We start from the raw sequence: 19,259 nt of genomic DNA on the forward strand, positions 1-19,259 counted from the left end.
CTATAAAAATAAAATAGTATTCAAGACAAACGGTTGCGGGTTAGATGTACAGCTGAGCGAATGGAGGCAAGGAGGGTGTGAGTTACTCAACCACCTTCTCTGAAAAGAAACAAAAATAGCAGTCTGATCCTGTTGATGGTGACACAACATGCATTTAGTAAAAATCACTGACAAAAAAGAAAAACATACTGGATAACAATACTGTTCAATTTACATTGACAACTTTTCCTTCCATTTTTGAATTATGGTCATGGCTGTCACAGGATCAGATCCCTTTCGACTCTCTCTCTCTCTAACTACTAAGATGTATTTTCAATTAAGACAATTAAAGCATGGTTTAAAAGTGATTTTCCCTATTTGGGCTAATAAAAGAAATGATACAATGAATGGCAATTCTATGTGTTATGAAAATGGACAAACATTTTTCCTCTTTAAACTCGCTGCCATTGTTCTACCCACCATTTTGTCTCTTCTCTGTGTCAACTTTTATACTGGAAGACCTCAGGACTTATTCTGTAAGGTGCCAGGCACAATGGTGCTTAATGCAGTTCTGAAGGTGGCTAAAGACTGCAGAGCCTTCTAGGTGGTGGCATGGTGCTGCAAATTTTTAGGCTGCAGACCAAAATACTTTTATTCAGATTTTTTAATGCCTCAACCACAGTTTAGTTGCTGGTATTCCATTTTGCCATTTGGCCTTTCCGTTTTATGAACAATATGGTTTGTTCATTAGACTTTGTTTTTAATTTTACACACTACTCTACAGATATATTTTAGGATAGAATATGCTACAAAGCAAACACATATTTGAGACTGAGATTAGCACAGAATATAAAGGTGGAAACTTGCCTTCGTAACATGTAGTTCAACTGTAGGCGTAATATCTGAGATATCTGTCCTATTTTCAGTGTGATTTATTCCTTAGAAAGTGAGTTTAGGACTGCATACTTTAGCATAGTTAATTGCTCTCTTCTGCAATAGCTGTCACGGAAAAGAAGATTTAACCAGGTCTCACAGCCTTTAAAATAGCATTCTGAAAGTTACTGGCCCACAAACTTACTAGCCTGCCTCTCCTAATATATTTAGTTCCGTTATTAAAATAAGCAACCTGTGGAACATGTTCCTTGCCTGGTCACCTAAAGGCGATTTTTTTACCCATCACAAGCGACCAGCTGTACACCTAGTTACAAGTGTGTTTTATCTGCAGTATTTGTAACCTGCCCAATTTTATATTGAAAGGAGAAATTCAACATAAAATTTGCCTTTATCTTCTTACACCGTGGCAGGCAAATGAACTGCCAAATATATAAAGTAATGCACAATAAAACAGGTGAACCAAAGTTCAGTCTTAAAGTGTATCTACACCCAGTAATGAAGAACCTTTTACAGACTGAGTGCCCAAACTGCAACCCGAACCCCACTTATTTATTGCAAAGTGCCATGTCCCTCTGGCTTTCTAGTAAGAAACTCTGGCAAACTCTGTGCTAGGGCAATAGCATGTGTGCCCACAGAGAGGGCTCTGAGTGCCACCTCTGGCACGCGTGCCATAGGTTCACCATCATTGATCTACACTGTAGAAATACAGTCGCCCCTCCGTTTTCATGGGGGATCCAATCTGGATCCCCCATGCAAAAACAGGAATCTGCCGATATTCAAGCCCTATTGGCTTGAATAGCGGCACATCCCACAAACATGACACCACTTTAAACGCAATGGCTCCATTCCACAGAATCCTGGGATGTGTAGATTTAAGAATGTAGTGGCTTGAGCGGTGGACTGTGACTCTATAGATCAGGGTTTGAATCCCCGTTCACCCATGGAAACCCACTGGGTGAGCTTGGGCAAGTCACACACTCTCAGGCCCAGAAAGCCCCATAATAGGGTCACCATAAGTCAGAAATGACTTGAAGGCACATAACAATAAGATGCATCCTGAGTGTAGAAAAACTGGGTGGCCTTTTTAAAAAAAAAAGAATAATGTTAAACTGTGCATAATGTTAAACCCTAACCCTCACAATCTTTTTAAAAAGCAAACTGCTACTCCTGGAAGCTTCCAATACAGGCAATTAACTCTTTTCATTGAAATTTATAATTGGTAGGCCGCTCTGAGAACCTTTGTGACTGAAGAGCGAGTATTAATACTCCAAATGAATAATTAAATATAATGTTAATTAAAGGGAGTGGTGAAGGACCCTCCAAAACAGTCTTGAGGGGGATATATATATATATATATATATATATATATGAATGAATGACCAGGACACTATTCTATCCATATATGAATAATGAAAACAAGGGGATCTTTTTAGAGCTATGCTACCCTGACCCTAATCCTGCAAAATTATCCTGCTAGAAGACAGCAGTCTGCCCTAAAAATTATCCTGCTAGAATCCCATCATGGAGAAAGGCGGGATATAAATCCTGGAAATCAAAATAAAATGGTTTCTAGGGCAATGACATTTTAGGAGGCCCATTGACCCACTCTTGTGAAGGGTTTGGGGCTACTTGTATCCTACAAGGTTCCCACACTCAATAAGAAAATGAAGGGTGACATCTGCACTGAGAAACAATGCAGTCTGATCCCACTTTTAAGCGCTGCAGCTCCATCCTATGGAATCCTGGGATTTGCAGCTTCACAAGGTCTTTTGCCTCCTCTACCAAAGAAAGCTGGTACCTCCCCAAACTACAAACCCTAGGATTGCGTAGGTTGGAGCCATGGCAGTTAAATAACTGCATTATTTCTACAGTGTGGTTGCACTCCATGATAGTGAGCCAATCTTGGGGCTTGTTGTTTCATGTGGTACTATAACTCTCTAACTGAGGGTGCATCTACACCATAGAAATAATGCAGTTTGACACTGGGGCTGCATCCACACTAGAGAAATAACCCGGTTTGGCACCGCTTTAACTCTTTCTGGCTCAAGACTATGGAATTCTGGGAGTTGGAGTTTGCTGTGGGGCCCAGAGCAAAGCTCTGCTCCGCTCTGGGCCCCAAAACAAACTCCAGCTCCCAGAATTCCATAGCCTTGAGCGAAGGCAGTTAAAGCGGTACCAAACCAGGTAATTTCTCCAGTGTGGATGCAGCCCACATTACGTGTTGTCACCCCATCCTCTGCAGTTTTACAAGGCCCTTATCCTTCTCTTGCCCAGGACTATGCAGAATGGAGCCATTGCATTTAAAGTGCATTATTTCTATAATGTAGATGCATCCTAAAAGAGAGGCAATGTTTCATCTCCCCCTAATTTAATGTTTGGATCCCCCCCCCAAAGACTGCTGTCTTTTCCATGCATGTGATGAAAAAATGAGACAACAAAAATAAATCCCCTCCTTTCCTCTCTCTCTCTCTTAATAAAAGGGGCTCAAATGCCTTGAGAAATGGCTGACAGGATAAACGACAGCCCGCCATGACTCTGAATTAAGAGGAAAGACAGCCCTGGAAAGCTTCGGGGGTCCGCCTAGGAGGAAGCCTCCAGTTCCCCCTTCCATTTTAATCCGAGAAGCGGCCTCCTTCCTCTTCCAGGCCGCCCCGCTCTCTTTCCCGCCCACTCCTTTTTCTCTCACTCCCCCGGCCTCTGGTCCCCTGAGCCGGGCATGGCTCTCACGAGAGGCCGGGGATGTGCGGCCTAGCGCTGCTTCTTCCAACTCCAGTCAGGCCCGAAAAAAACAGCCATAGAGGGCCTGTATTCTCTCCCAGATCTTCCAAATGGAAAAAAGAGATGGCCTGGCATTATTATTATTATCATCATCATCATCATCATCATCCTGGCACTCAAGGCTGGGAGGCCTAGGCCCCAAAAGGAGGCCTGGGTGGGGCAGCCCCATTGCCCACTCCTCCCCACATGGAGGAAAGGCATGGCTGCCCCCTTTGCCTGGCAATTCCCTTTGGAAAGAGAAAGAAATGGCAACCTATTTATCCCCTCCTCCACCCCAAGAAATGGGGGATGAGTCTCCCCTTGCAATGGAGGGCTCCCCACACCAGGGCCATTTCCTTTGGCCACCATGAAGGGCCATTCTCTCTTCCAAGAGACACCTAATGAGTATTTTATTTTATGTATACACACCGTCCCCAAGGATAAAACTTGATTTTTTTGGGAGGGGACACCAAGTTCAGCCCCCCCCAAAAAAACATCCATTTCTTGGGGGGAAAGGTCCTTAGGAAGACCCCCTTCCTCCCAATTAAACATCCTATTATTTTATCCTTTTCTATTTAACTGCAATTTTAAAAAAAACATTTATTTTACTGAAGTGTGAATTGCTTTTAACACTGCAGCCTGTGTCCATTTTATATATATATATATATATAGAGAGAGAGAGAGAGAGAGAGAGAGAGAGTATTTCTACCCTGTTTTTCAGCCCCAAAAGGCTCTCAAGAGTGGTTTTGCCCCTAAAAATTAATCTGCAAAGCTAGAAATGGTGCAAAAGCAAGTGTTCCTATAACAATAATATTATTTAATTTGAGTATCTAAGCCATTATTCAGCTACAAAAAGCTCCCAAAAGTAGCTTACAGACTGTTAATTTGACAGTTGCCTCTAAAATTAGTCTGGTGCAACCTAGAATGGTGCAAAAGCAACAGTGTCCCTATTCTTTTCAAATCACCCTATAAATAAAGAGGGAGGGGGGTCAATTCCTTCTGCGAATCCAAAGATATATTGGCAGGAGGGACACATACACAACCTAGTTTTGAGTCACAGTTTTTTTCACCCTTGACACACACAGAGAAAGACACACACATGTGTGCCAGAGGTTTGGGTGTCCATCTTTGCAAGGCAGGGGATGCCCCAGTGCTTGGAGGGGGGATGAAGCCCCCCAAAAGCAGCCTTGATGGGTGTCCTGTTCCCTTTGCAAATACTTACTCAAGGGTGGGATGTTCTGGGTCGTAGAAATCCCCCATTTTGGGTTTCTTCTTCTTCATCAGAAGCAGGCCCAGCAAGGATCAGTCCAGCTTCCTCCTCCCAGCATAGAGAACAAGAAATCCTGGCTGTTGTTGTTGTTACTGTTTCAAATCCTTACTGCTGTTGTTTGAAATCCTTGATGTTGCTGTTGCTGTTTGAAACCCTTGCTGCTGCAGTTGCTGTTGCTCTTAAAGGGAATTATTCCAAAAGAGAAACCAATCCAAGAAACAATTGTGGAGGAAAAGACAACAAACATCCACCAGAAATCTCCAAACAACAGTAACCTCCTTTCCCCCCTAGATTTTGAATGGTTCACATTCTTCCAAGCCAAGCAAAAAAACAGAAACCTTAGATCCAAACTGTGGTTGATGCTGGGAAAAGGGGAAATAATAATAATAATAATAATCTGATTTCACTTCTTTTTCAGGAAAATAAAAAAGGCTTCCAACTGATGTAGGGAAGATCAGGCCATGCTTCCTCCCTTCCTTTCCAAGGCAGATGGGCTCCAATTTTCTAAAAAGAAAAATAAACCATCCAAATCTTCCTCTTTTTGGGCAGCTCTTCCAATCTTCTTTCCTGGGGTGCAAATTAGACAGAACCCCCCCTTAATATTTAAAAATAAAAATACAAACCAAACAGGATTTTTTTTTAAAAAAAGGAACAAGGGGGGGAACCAAGCTTGCAGATTCTTCTTCTTCTTTAGTAATAATCCAAGCGAGCAAATAAAAAGGCAGGAGAATATCACCTCTCCTTCCAAAAAAAGGGAAAAATGAATCGAATGATAATAATAATAATCCTAGGAAGAAGGAAAAAATTATAAATCCTCAAGTTAGAGGAGAGGAAGGAAGGTTGCCTCCCTTTTTCAAATCCTTTCCCCCCTGTTTTTTAAAATGTTTACCTCCTTGCTTTTCTTTTGCAAAACTGGAGAGGAGGGGGAGATTCTTCTCTCTTCTTTTCTTGAAATAATCCGATTTTGTTGTATTTTCTGTGCAAATATAGGGCCTCGTTGCTTTGCAAAAGCAAAAGGGGTGTTTGCTTTTTTGAGATTCTCTCTCCCTGGAAAGATGGGCAGCCTTTAATCTCTCCCTTCTTCTTTTTCTTTATGTTGCAATGGGTTTATATTTGCTGTTCCTTCGTCCTTAGGCACAGCTAGCCCTCCGAGGACAAGCCTTCCGCTTCTGCTTCTTCCTCCTCCTCCTCCTGATGATGATGATGATGATGTCCTGAAACGTACAAACGGAAACGGCAATTCGTCGACTTCCTACCAGCCCCAGAAAGGAGGGGGAAGGAAAGGCATCATTGCAGAGAGAGACACACACAGCCCTGCCTTGCGTGCCTTGCGCTGGCTTTTTGCAACTGCCACCAAGCAATTCCCTTTTGCACTGAGTGAGAAAAAAGGTAAGCCAGGCTGCTTCCGCCTCCTCTCCTTAGCTGCATCTACACTGCAGGATTAATGGAGTCTGACACCACTTTAACTGCCCTGGATCCATATTAAGGGATCCTGGGGTCTGTAGTTTGCTCCCTGTGACACACAAGGCTATATATCCCACAAAACTACAATCCCTAGACTTCCACAGCCCTGAGCCATGGCAGTTAAAGTAGTCTTAAACTAGATAGCTGCTTCTACACTGCAGGACTTTAATGCAGTTTGACACCTTTTTAAACTGCCCTGGCTCCATGTTAACGGATCCTGGGATCTGTAATTTGTTCCCTGTGACATAGAAGGCTATATATCCCACAAAATGACAACTCCTAGGCTTTCACAGCCCTGAGCCATGGCAATAAGCAGTGTCTCACAAAACTACACATCCCAGGATTTCATAGCATGGAGCCATGACAGTTAAAGAAGCGTCAAACTGCATTATTTCTGCAGTGCAGATGCAGCCTGTGTGTATGGAATGAGGTGAGTCACACACTCAGGCCCAGAAAACTCCATTATAGGTTCGCTTTAGAGTTGCCATAAGTCAAAAACAACTTAAGGGCACACAACAACAAGAGTGTATAACAGTGTATAACACAAAATTAGTAGTGCCTAGCACCCTTTCCCTCCTTAAAATGGTACTTTTCCCACTTTCTGAACTATTTGAACTTTCTGAACATTTATACTTTCTTTCTTAATGTTTATGCTTATACTTGTGTGTGTGTGTGTACTTAACAATATCCTCAGTGCCTACAGACATATTTCCCCTTTATGAACTTTCTGAACTTTTTTAGTGTTTGAAATCAAAGCTGCCCATATGGATCCATAAGGAGATAGCCTGGGAGACCAAATCCTTGCCTAGGAGAGGCCTTTTTTTTTACAACAAGGAGTACAGTATAAACCCCTGGATTGACCTTGGGTAAGTCCCACTCTCTCAGCCGCAGAGGAAGGCAATGGCAAACCTCTGAATAACCAAACAACCACCATAGGACAGGCTTGCCATAACATAAGAATCAGTTTGAAGGTACATAATCAACTTTAATTCAACATTCCATGGAAAGATTGGAATTCTCTCCTGGCCAATCAGAAAAAGTAATTGTTCCAAGTTCTGCTTGCTGTTTCCGGGGCAACTGCCAGGTGATTCTTTGCCACTCAGTGGAGAGCTGCCTTGTGGCTTTTTGAGACCATTCACATTCATTATACAGTATAGCAAACATACAACAGGATGAACAGGTAACTCACTGAAGGAGAAGGCTGAAAATTCTGCTTCATGTTCACAGACTTAGGCCTGTTACAGACAGCCAAAATAAAGCTGCTTCGAGTCACTTTGGAGGTATGGTATTTCAATGATACATGCGTCCTAAGCGTCCAAAAGCCGCACCAAAGCCACGCTCCAGTCCTTAGGACTGGAGTGCGGCTTTGGTGAAGCTTCCAGACTCTTAGGACTCATGCATCATTGAAATACCATACCTCCAAAGTGACTCGAAGCAGCTTTATTTTGGCTGTCTGTAAAATGCCTTGAGTGTTGTATTTCCTGGCTGTAGCTAAAAAGAGGTGGGGCAGTACAGATTTGTAAATTCAAAGTTTGTTTTAAATGTTGTTGTGATATTTGTAGTTAAGCTCTGGTTTTCAATATTTTTTAGACTCTATCCTCAATGGGATAATTGGCGTGAGCAAACGGTAGAAGGAATGGGCTTTGTGCCCTTTATGCAGCAGGTAATCATGTGTCCATTCATCATTAACTCTTTTTGTTATATTCCCCATTGTTTTGTCCTTACTGTTTGTGTCGTTTTATCCAATACTGTACTATTATTTCCATAAGTTTTGAAATCCATTGATCTACTTGTGGAATAATTTTTATTTGCCAGTTCAGTGCAATTAAAATTCTCACTACTATTGTCTGAATTGCCATGAACTCATGACTCCAATTGCTTTCAATGCAACTTGCATTCTGGAATATCTGTATGGGGGGGGAAACTCAGTGTGTTATCTTTCAGCATGGATACTCCAAGCAAGCATCTTTCCCAGTTGTTCGTGACAGGACAAGACAGCGTTTTATTCACAATGACCTTCAGGTAATTGTCTTGAACTCTTTTTCCCAATTTAGGGCACTTCTGATTTTCTTCAGAATTGGGTTTGGGGTCTGAAACATGAGAGAGTATGACTTATGTGTGTGTGTGTGTATATGACATTATAAACAGAATTACAATAAATCAAAAATTACAACAACAACAACAAATTGCATATAATAAAACAATTAATAACCCAGTTAGCCAGCCTTTTTGCCAACAAAGAAAGGAGGGAGGCTAGTTGGAAGTTTCAGGCGTTTCCAACTTATGGTGACTAAGCAGACAATATTATCTTTTCAGAACATTCAAGATGACATGCCATGCACAGAACAATCACCATTGCCTGATATTCAGGTGGGGATTTAGATATGTATTTCTGTGAGTTCATTTTAATAGACTGTTAAAATATTGTAAACAGTGAGCAGTGACCAGCAGTGATGAGAAATTTAGCACTTTGAGATTGCCTTAGTAATACTGCTTTTAATACGTTGCAATAAGCATTGCACGAACATACATAACAATAGCCCAATTGCAAGGACAATTATTCCTGTTCCAACTTTAGCCATCCGAAGGATAAAAGTATTATTCTCTCTCTTTCTTGTTTCAGCATCCTGTGCATTTACGATCACGATTTCCACAGAGAGAAGTCCATAGTCAAACTGTACCACAATTCCGTCCTGCCGGTCCTGTTGTGAGTATTTGTTGACATATACGCTCATTTCTAAATACTGTAAATAACTTCCAACTAGCCTGATATTTGCTGGAAGTCAAACTCAACAAAATCCTCAAGGCATAGCAAATTCTTCACTTGCCTCAGTCTTCTCAGAAAAGGCAAAGGGTGCTCAACCTGAGGATAATGGAGCAGAGGACAGAATAGGGGAATTTCAGCACAGAATAAGTAAAGAGATAGTAGAGGAACACCTTGTTAATCTAAATGAATTTAAGTCTCCGGGACCAGATGAACTCCATCCAAGGGTATTAAAAGAACTGACAAATGTAATATCGAGCCATTGGCAATCATATTTGAAAACTCCTGGAGAACAGGAGAGATCCCAGCAGACTGGCGGAGGGCAAACATTGTCCCCATCTCCAAAAAGGGGAAAAAAGAGGATCCCAACAATTATCGTCCAGTTAGTCTGACATCAATCCCAGGAAAGATTCTGGAGCAGATCATTAAACAGAGAGTCTGTGAACATCTAGAAGGCAATGCCATAATCACAAAAAGTCAACATGGGTTTCAGAGAAACAAGTCATGCCAGACAAATCTAATCTCTTTCTTTGATAAAATGACCAGCTTGGTAGATGAAGGGAATGCTGTGGATATAGTATATCTTGATTTCAGTAAGGCCTTTGACAAGGTTTCCCATGACATTCTTGCAAACAAGCTTGTAAAATGTGGACTAGACAGGTAACTGTTAAATGGATCTGTAATTGGTTGACCGGCCGAACCCAAAGGGTGCTCAACAATGGCTCCTTTTCATCCTGGAGAGAAGTGACCAGTGGGGTCCCACAGGGCTCCGTCCTGGGCCCAGTGCTATTCAACATCTTTATCAATGACCTGGATGACAGAATTGGGAGCATACTTATCAAATTTGCAGATGACACCAAATTAGGAGGAATAGCTAATGCCCCAGAGGACAGGATCAAGATTCAAAATGATCTGAATAGACTAGAAAGCTGGGCCAAAGCTAACAAAATGAAATTCAACACGGAGAAATGTAAGGTATTGCACTTAGGGCGGAAAAATAAAATGCACAGATATAGGATGGGTGACACATGGCTGAATGAAAGTACATGTGAAAGGGATCTGGGAGTCCAAATAGACCACAAGTTGAACATGAGTAAACAGTGTGATGCGGCAGCTAAAAAGGCCAATGCAATTCTAGGCTGCATCAATAAAAGTATAGTGTCTGGATCAAGGGAAGTAATAGTGCCACTCTATTCTGCTTTGGTCAGGCCCCACCTGGAATATTGTGTCCAGTTCTGGGCGCCATAATTCAGAAAGGACATTAAGAAACTGGAGCGTGTCCAAAGGAGGGCGACAAAAATGGTGAAGGGTCTGGAAACCATGCCCTATGAGGAACGACTTAGGGAGCTGGGGATGTTTAGCCTGGAGAAAAGAAGGTTAAGAGGTGATATGATAGCCCTGTTTAAATATTTGAATGGATGTCATATTGAGGAGGGAGCAAGCTTGTTTTCTGCCTTGACCTTCGACTGCTTTATTGAACTGCCTATCTGTTATCTTGAACCTCGGACCGTCTGACAATTCTCTTGATAATCCCTTTTGGTAGAACTACTGTGAATCTCCAGGACTGTGTAGTTTACACTGACTTTGCTGTGCTGGGAGGGGTTTTGTTTGTTTGGGAAACTAGCTGCCTTATCAGCCCTTTGGCTGCTTTCCCGGACACTGCATGGCAGGGGGTTGGACTAGATGGCCCTTGCGGTCTCTTCCAACTCTGTTATTCTATGATTCTATGAAAAAGATAAGACTAACGTTCTGTTTTCTCTCTGTCACTTCAGAATGCCTGGAGTGAAGGCAAGACCTTGCCAGATATTGTGAGTAATATCGTGACTGTTTCTCTACACAAATTCCTTTGACTTATATTCTCCATTCTTTTGTCCTTACTGTTTGTGTCGTTTTATCCAATACTGTACTATTATTTCCATAAGTTTTGAAATCCATTGATCTACTTGTGGAATAATTTTTATTTGCCAGTTCAGTGCAATTAAAATTCTCACTACTATTGTCTGAATTGCCATGAACTCATGACTCCAATTGCTTTCAATGCAACTTGCATTCTGGAATATCTGTATGGGGGGGGAAACTCAGTGTGTTATCTTTCAGCATGGATACTCCAAGCAAGCATCTTTCCCAGTTGTTCGTGACAGGACAAGACAGCGTTTTATTCACAATGACCTTCAGGTAATTGTCTTGAACTCTTTTTCCCAATTTAGGGCACTTCTGATTTTCTTCAGAATTGGGTTTGGGGTCTGAAACATGAGAGAGTATGACTTATGTGTGTGTGTGTGTATATGACATTATAAACAGAATTACAATAAATCAAAAATTACAACAACAACAACAAATTGCATATAATAAAACAATTAATAACCCAGTTAGCCAGCCTTTTTGCCAACAAAGAAAGGAGGGAGGCTAGTTGGAAGTTTCAGGCGTTTCCAACTTATGGTGACTAAGCAGACAATATTATCTTTTCAGAACATTCAAGATGACATGCCATGCACAGAACAATCACCATTGCCTGATATTCAGGTGGGGATTTAGATATGTATTTCTGTGAGTTCATTTTAATAGACTGTTAAAATATTGTAAACAGTGAGCAGTGACCAGCAGTGATGAGAAATTTAGCACTTTGAGATTGCCTTAGTAATACTGCTTTTAATACGTTGCAATAAGCATTGCACGAACATACATAACAATAGCCCAATTGCAAGGACAATTATTCCTGTTCCAACTTTAGCCATCCGAAGGATAAAAGTATTATTCTCTCTCTTTCTTGTTTCAGCATCCTGTGCATTTACGATCACGATTTCCACAGAGAGAAGTCCATAGTCAAACTGTACCACAATTCCGTCCTGCCGGTCCTGTTGTGAGTATTTGTTGACATATACGCTCATTTCTAAATACTGTAAATAACTTCCAACTAGCCTGATATTTGCTGGAAGTCAAACTCAACAAAATCCTCAAGGCATAGCAAATTCTTCACTTGCCTCAGTCTTCTCAGAAAAGGCAAAGGGTGCTCAACCTGAGGATAATGGAGCAGAGGACAGAATAGGGGAATTTCAGCACAGAATAAGTAAAGAGATAGTAGAGGAACACCTTGTTAATCTAAATGAATTTAAGTCTCCGGGACCAGATGAACTCCATCCAAGGGTATTAAAAGAACTGACAAATGTAATATCGAGCCATTGGCAATCATATTTGAAAACTCCTGGAGAACAGGAGAGATCCCAGCAGACTGGCGGAGGGCAAACATTGTCCCCATCTCCAAAAAGGGGAAAAAAGAGGATCCCAACAATTATCGTCCAGTTAGTCTGACATCAATCCCAGGAAAGATTCTGGAGCAGATCATTAAACAGAGAGTCTGTGAACATCTAGAAGGCAATGCCATAATCACAAAAAGTCAACATGGGTTTCAGAGAAACAAGTCATGCCAGACAAATCTAATCTCTTTCTTTGATAAAATGACCAGCTTGGTAGATGAAGGGAATGCTGTGGATATAGTATATCTTGATTTCAGTAAGGCCTTTGACAAGGTTTCCCATGACATTCTTGCAAACAAGCTTGTAAAATGTGGACTAGACAGGTAACTGTTAAATGGATCTGTAATTGGTTGACCGGCCGAACCCAAAGGGTGCTCAACAATGGCTCCTTTTCATCCTGGAGAGAAGTGACCAGTGGGGTCCCACAGGGCTCCGTCCTGGGCCCAGTGCTATTCAACATCTTTATCAATGACCTGGATGACAGAATTGGGAGCATACTTATCAAATTTGCAGATGACACCAAATTAGGAGGAATAGCTAATGCCCCAGAGGACAGGATCAAGATTCAAAATGATCTGAATAGACTAGAAAGCTGGGCCAAAGCTAACAAAATGAAATTCAACACGGAGAAATGTAAGGTATTGCACTTAGGGCGGAAAAATAAAATGCACAGATATAGGATGGGTGACACATGGCTGAATGAAAGTACATGTGAAAGGGATCTGGGAGTCCAAATAGACCACAAGTTGAACATGAGTAAACAGTGTGATGCGGCAGCTAAAAAGGCCAATGCAATTCTAGGCTGCATCAATAAAAGTATAGTGTCTGGATCAAGGGAAGTAATAGTGCCACTCTATTCTGCTTTGGTCAGGCCCCACCTGGAATATTGTGTCCAGTTCTGGGCGCCATAATTCAGAAAGGACATTAAGAAACTGGAGCGTGTCCAAAGGAGGGCGACAAAAATGGTGAAGGGTCTGGAAACCATGCCCTATGAGGAACGACTTAGGGAGCTGGGGATGTTTAGCCTGGAGAAAAGAAGGTTAAGAGGTGATATGATAGCCCTGTTTAAATATTTGAATGGATGTCATATTGAGGAGGGAGCAAGCTTGTTTTCTGCCTTGACCTTCGACTGCTTTATTGAACTGCCTATCTGTTATCTTGAACCTCGGACCGTCTGACAATTCTCTTGATAATCCCTTTTGGTAGAACTACTGTGAATCTCCAGGACTGTGTAGTTTACACTGACTTTGCTGTGCTGGGAGGGGTTTTGTTTGTTTGGGAAACTAGCTGCCTTATCAGCCCTTTGGCTGCTTTCCCGGACACTGCATGGCAGGGGGTTGGACTAGATGGCCCTTGCGGTCTCTTCCAACTCTGTTATTCTATGATTCTATGAAAAAGATAAGACTAACGTTCTGTTTTCTCTCTGTCACTTCAGAATGCCTGGAGTGAAGGCAAGACCTTGCCAGATATTGTGAGTAATATCGTGACTGTTTCTCTACACAAATTCCTTTGACTTATATTCTCCATTCTTTTGTCCTTACTGTTTGTGTCGTTTTATCCAATACTGTACTATTATTTCCATAAGTTTTGAAATCCATTGATCTACTTGTGGAATAATTTTTATTTGCCAGTTCAGTGCAATTAAAATTCTCACTACTATTGTCTGAATTGCCATGAACTCATGACTCCAATTGCTTTCAATGCAACTTGCATTCTGGAATATCTGTATGGGGGGGGAAACTCAGTGTGTTATCTTTCAGCATGGATACTCCAAGCAAGCATCTTTCCCAGTTGTTCGTGATCTTCAGGTGATTGTCTTGAACTCTTTTTCCCAACTTTCTCTTTTTCAGTATGCAACGGTACAGCAGTTCTCGTTTGGAGGTGCGATTATTAATAATTACAATTATATCAATTACCCAGGATGTTAGAGGTAAGTGGAAAAGAAATATTACACATATGCATTTATGAAGACTTTTATATTAGCTCTTGAATGTATATTCTTGTATTTGCTGGATGTTAACTGCTGCTATTATTATTACTATTATTATTATTTATTTATTTATTCGGTCATTGACCAGTATAAAAACAAAAAAATTGTTTTCTTATTATAATTTATTTTTAAAGCACTACAAATGTCTAAGTGGGGTATGGGAACAATTAAAAAGGAATTACAAATTGATGAATGGGTTAATAAATTGCTGGACATGATATCTATTGCCATCATGCATAAGATACATTATTTACATTTTCTTTCTGCAGGGCTTGGGTCTCCATTGCAAAAATGCATCCCAGCTGAAATCTCCCTATGCAATTACAAACCCCCCTCTCGGTGCCAAAAGTGGACCAATTGCCGTCAGAAGCCAGGCTCTTTGAAATGTTAATAAATACCAGTGTTTGAGTTTTGTTTGCTTTCCTTGGTTAGCTGTTTTGAGATCCTCTTGAAGTCCTCTTCACTTTTCTGGGAAAAGGAAAAAAGAGTACAGAAAAAAGCACCTCTGAGCACCAGCAGCCAACAACCAGCAGCTGATGTTGGGTTCCAGAACGGAGTCCAGGTTCCAGAGCAGAGATGGAACCTTTGCCAAGGAAAACAAGGCTTGGCTTCTTTTGGGCAGAGGGTTGCCATGTGCTGCCCTGGTCCTTGCTCCTCTGCCTAGAAGGGCAGGCGTCTTGAGCACGCTCCAGAATGGAAGCTCCTACTTCCAGAAGGGGTTTCAGAGGGGGCACGGTTTCCCTCCAAATAGAAATAATGGGGGGTCCCATAAGAATAAGCCTCCTTGAGGCCCCAACACCCCTTAATGTATGCATTAAATGAGTATTTTCTGAGGATTAGGGCGGGGGGGCACCCCTCTTCAGGATTTGTACTATGCTTTTTGAAACCATGATTAAAATGTAAAATAATTTTAAAATTTATATTACATTTCAAAATTTAAATTTAAAAATAATTTTAAATTGAATTTAAAATTTATAAAGTTTAAAAAATAATTTTAAAATATATAGTGAATTTTAATTTTTAAAAAAATAATTTACATTAAAATAAATAATAACATAATAAATTTTTAAGTTTATATTACATTTCAAATTTTTAAATTTTTAAAATATAAGGGAAGCCATGCAACTTGCGTCTTGATATTATGATTTTATGATTGACAGTTTGCATTAATGTGCACTGTTTCATAACACGTTGCTTTAAATTTATTTTAATGATGATATATTGCCAATGTTATAATTTCTTGTCTTTGCTTTTGGACTGTATGCAATAGGCAGGCTTTTATTTGTATTCTGGGGTGTTTCGCTTTGTACAGAGCTGTGTAAGGTTTTGGGTGGCCAGCCTTGCAGGGCCGTTGTTTTCTGAGGGTGGAAGGAAAAGAAGGAGGAGAGGGAGAAGGAAGGAAGGAAGGAAGGAAGGAAGGAAGGAAGGAAGGAAGGAAGGAAGGAAAACCATTTCCAAAGTAGTGTCAGGAAACCTTGGGTTATTTGGGTTTGCCCCGCTTCTTTCCTCCTGGAATCGATCCAATGAGGATCGGAAATGATTTCCAATGGGAACGAAGGCCCTTTGCCCCAAATCCCGCTTTGCAGCAAACTGCCGTGGGAATGACCCCTTTGGCAAGCCTTGACTGCCTTCCAGCCAGATTCAAATAACTGCAGCCTGAATAGTGTTGGCTAGTCGAAATAAGAAGAGACCATTCAGCCCACTGTTGGACAGTGATTCAACACACCAGTAAATCTCATTTACTCAGTGGGTCTACTCTAGATCTGACTAACAACAAGGTTCAGACAACAGTCACCTGTAAGTGACTTGTGCCACCATGGATCTCATTTTGGGAGAACGGTATGATGAAGCTCCATTTTAAACGTGTCATAACAAAACAGAAGGGACTTCCTTATGGAATGGCTCCCAATGACTCTGGACCGATACCCATGAAAGGGCATTTTTAGCTGCATTTTAGTTTCAGCCATTCCTTTATCAACCCAACCTTCCTCCAACACCAAAGCAATGGAAAGTGAGAGGAAAGTCCAAGGAGGAGTGCAGCTCATTCATCAGTGAGGCCATGGCTTTCCCTTCTGCAAGCAGCCTCCTGGCCAAAGGCTCATTTAGGCAGCAGAACAAGCCGCTCTCAGAAAGTGACATCAGATGCCAAGCCAGGGCTGAGTGGACCCATTCCCCGCTCAGACACCCACCGACCCACCTCAGTGTTCAGACAAGAGGATGGAGGAGCTGGTGTCTGGGGTCAGGGAGCTGGTGCCACTGGGCACGGTCCCTGGCAGAGCTTATCTGCTTCCTAGAAGACCTGATCCTTCCCTCTGTGGGCATAGCAGAAAGGCAGGGCACCCCATCCATCATGATCGCCTGCCCCAGATGCCCACCTGCACTCTCTCCCCATTCCTGGAGGCAACCCAGCAGAAGAAGGGATGAGGAGCAATGACTGCCAGCCCGGCCTCTGCCTGGCTCCTTGCCCACCTCTGGGGAGTTGCTTCGCTAGAGTGGGTCAGGTGGGGCCCTCTTGGTTTGGTCAGAGCCCACGGAGGAGGAAGGAGGACTCCATAAAGCCTGACCCTGGGTCCTGCAGAGGCCTGAAAAACCGGGATGGCCAAGGCCTCGGCCGCTTTGGATGCAGCTCCAGCTCTCCCAGTTTAGCAGGAACAGCTCCAGTTACACCTCTGCTGTCCCTTTTTTTCATCCACTTTTAAAATGTCCCAGTTGCTTATTCCTCCTGCCCTCATTTCCCCCCTTACTTCAAAATAGTTTGTCCTCCTTTAAATCAACAGTAGGAGAGGAGCGGAAAGACCCTCATCCTTCCTAGGAGGCTCAAGTATGTCCAGGGTCAGTTTGGCCTCTGCCTTAACTGACCTTCTGCAGGGGCTGGATCCTATGGGAATGAGAACTTGGCACCGATCATGATCGAGGCAAATTAAGAGAGGGATTTAGGTCAGAGGGTGGGCAAAGGGCAAGGCATTTCCTCCCCTCATCAGAGGGGAGGGGAGGAGGAAAGAGCCCTGGGAAGAAGGGAGCAAGGGAAGGCATTCTTTACCGAAGGAGCCTCTTTTCCCTGCATCCCCTGCCCACAGCCCTCTGTCTCTGGGCATTCCTTCCCTTGCAGGAGGAAAAAGTTCAGGTCACGAACGGAGCTCACATCAGGCAGCCCCCCCCCCCCTTTTCAAATTTAAACCATTTTTTTTTGAGCAAATATGCGCATTGTTTGTGTTCCAGAGGCAGATAGAGCCAGGCTTGCAGTTTATATCCTTGGATCTCCTTGCTTACAGCAGATGGGGAAGCTACAAATGTTGCAAAAGACCTCACTTACAATCAAATGTTACATTTTTTAACAATTTTTTTGAGCAAATATGCGCATGATTTGTCTTCTTGAGCAGATACCGCAAGGGAAGCAAAGGGAAAGCTACAAATGTTGCTTTGAAAAGCATAAAAAAATGCATGACAATTCCATCCTTTGCCTGGAACAGGGGCAGATCTGACCCAAATGCCCACAGGTTTATAAAAAATTGCCCCTGTGCCTGGCTCTTTAAAAAAAGGGAGGAGGGGGAGGACACTTTCCAATGCCCCTGCAAAACGTCACCATGACGATCGCTTGATTGACAGCGGCCACCTTGCCAGCAGACACAGAATGCATTCGATTTAAAATTTGTAGTGGGCACTTGCTAACGGAGCGATTCGGGGGAGGGGCATCCGAATCAGCCCAGTTCCTTCCAGGTCTTTTATGCCAGTATGAATGAGGCCCCAGAACCCGGGGTTTTCCAAAAGAAACTGTATTTGTGCCGATTTCAAAAACACCGCGCTAGGGGCCATTTACCACAGAACGGGTGTGCAAGCCTCGGATTCGCTTGTGTGAGATTCAGGGTGAGTATGAACTTCACGTGCAAGAATCGGTTTGAAAACCGTTTTTTTTCATAGTCTGAATGGCCCCATAGGCTCCTGGAGTTGGAAGGGATTCCCAAAGGTCATCTAATCCAACTGACTGCCATGCAGGAATCTCCAGCAAGTGTCCCTGCAAGCGCCCTGTTTAAAAACCTCCAGCAATGGAGAGTCCACCACCGTCCAAGTGGGTCCTTTCCACTGTCAGACACCTCTGACCCTCCAGATCTTTAGGTGGGATCTTGTCATTTGAATCTCTTGGTTTAGGTCCTGCCCCTGGAAAGGCAGAAGAAAGCTCCCTCTGGCCCTTATCACACGGAGGTTTTTGCAGCTCAGATCTGGAGTGACTCCTGGTTCAGCTCTGGGCTGTGACAAGAGCAGATGAGTAGTACACTGTTTTAAATTCAGTTCTGGTATCTTTGATTTATTTTTGTTTTTTATATGGTGATAAATCAAAGGAATGCAATTTTGTCATTGCAAGGCATGGAAGGATTAGTGGCATCTAACAATATTAGAAGTGTAATGAAGGCAGATAATCGTTCTCCATGTATTAGCAACCACAGTTGCCCATGATAGACTTTATCTTGCAAATTGTTCTACAGATTAATTTAATTTTAAACCTAAATGTCATTTCACTGAATTCATTGGCTACAACATTTAAATTATAGCAACATGCAGCTTTTCATTATAATTCATCAAGTGGCTTGTAATAGGCGAATACTCATAGCATAGTGGTTCACTTTGTGGCAACAAGGACATTATACAAGTAAAGGTTGTAACCTTGAGATTTTTTTTTATTGGCCTAGCAAATTGTTATCAAATTGCAAATCTAATATTCTAATTACATCAACAGCCACAGTTAAAACCTGGCTCCCTGTGAGTATTTTCCATCCATGCTGGATAGATACTACATATTTCCCTGCCTTTTTTTGTATTATTATAAGTTGGGGTCATGTACTGAAAGTGATTGACAGACTTCGGATAGATAACAAAAAGGTGATTTTACAT

General features: G+C 42.2%; 2 protein-coding genes across 7 annotated transcripts in view; one reads left to right on the forward strand and one right to left on the reverse strand.

The window, feature by feature from the left end:
* The window catches only part of SETD2 (SET domain containing 2, histone lysine methyltransferase), a 70,387-nt gene extending 65,014 nt beyond the window's left edge, over positions 1–5,373 (reverse strand). For all 5 annotated transcript variants that reach the window (XR_016281983.1, XM_089533788.1, XM_089533787.1 and 2 more), the window contains exon 1: positions 4,853–5,373. Coding sequence is in view for 4 of the 5 variants with exons in the window: in XM_089533788.1 (XP_089389914.1) it covers positions 4,853–4,911 (59 nt within the window). In the remaining variant the exon portion in view is untranslated. The remainder of the gene's footprint in view (positions 1–4,852) is intronic.
* Positions 5,371–14,767, forward strand: LOC149310147 (uncharacterized). 2 transcript variants are annotated; one of them, XM_089533791.1, is made up of 12 exons: positions 5,371–6,289; positions 7,955–8,027; positions 8,309–8,386; positions 8,681–8,734; positions 8,988–9,071; positions 10,901–10,936; positions 11,226–11,303; positions 11,598–11,651; positions 11,905–11,988; positions 13,818–13,853; positions 14,233–14,312; positions 14,642–14,727. In XM_089533791.1, the coding sequence occupies exons 2-11, from the start codon at positions 8,001–8,003 to the stop codon at positions 14,308–14,310; spliced, it is 609 nt and encodes a 202-aa protein (XP_089389917.1). In that variant the 5' UTR covers positions 5,371–6,289; positions 7,955–8,000; the 3' UTR covers positions 14,311–14,312; positions 14,642–14,727. The 2 variants fall into 2 exon arrangements, with proteins under 2 accessions (XP_089389917.1, XP_089389916.1); XM_089533790.1 differs by lacking the exons at positions 5,371–6,289; positions 7,955–8,027 and having other exon boundaries at positions 8,053–8,386; positions 14,642–14,767.
* Positions 14,768–19,259: the final 4,492 nt, after the last annotated feature.

Source organism: Sceloporus occidentalis, unplaced genomic scaffold (genome assembly GCF_023333645.1).
Source record: "Sceloporus occidentalis isolate IW3139 unplaced genomic scaffold, rSceOcc1.0.p SCAF_7, whole genome shotgun sequence".
Classification (NCBI taxonomy): domain Eukaryota; kingdom Metazoa; phylum Chordata; class Lepidosauria; order Squamata; family Phrynosomatidae; genus Sceloporus; species Sceloporus occidentalis.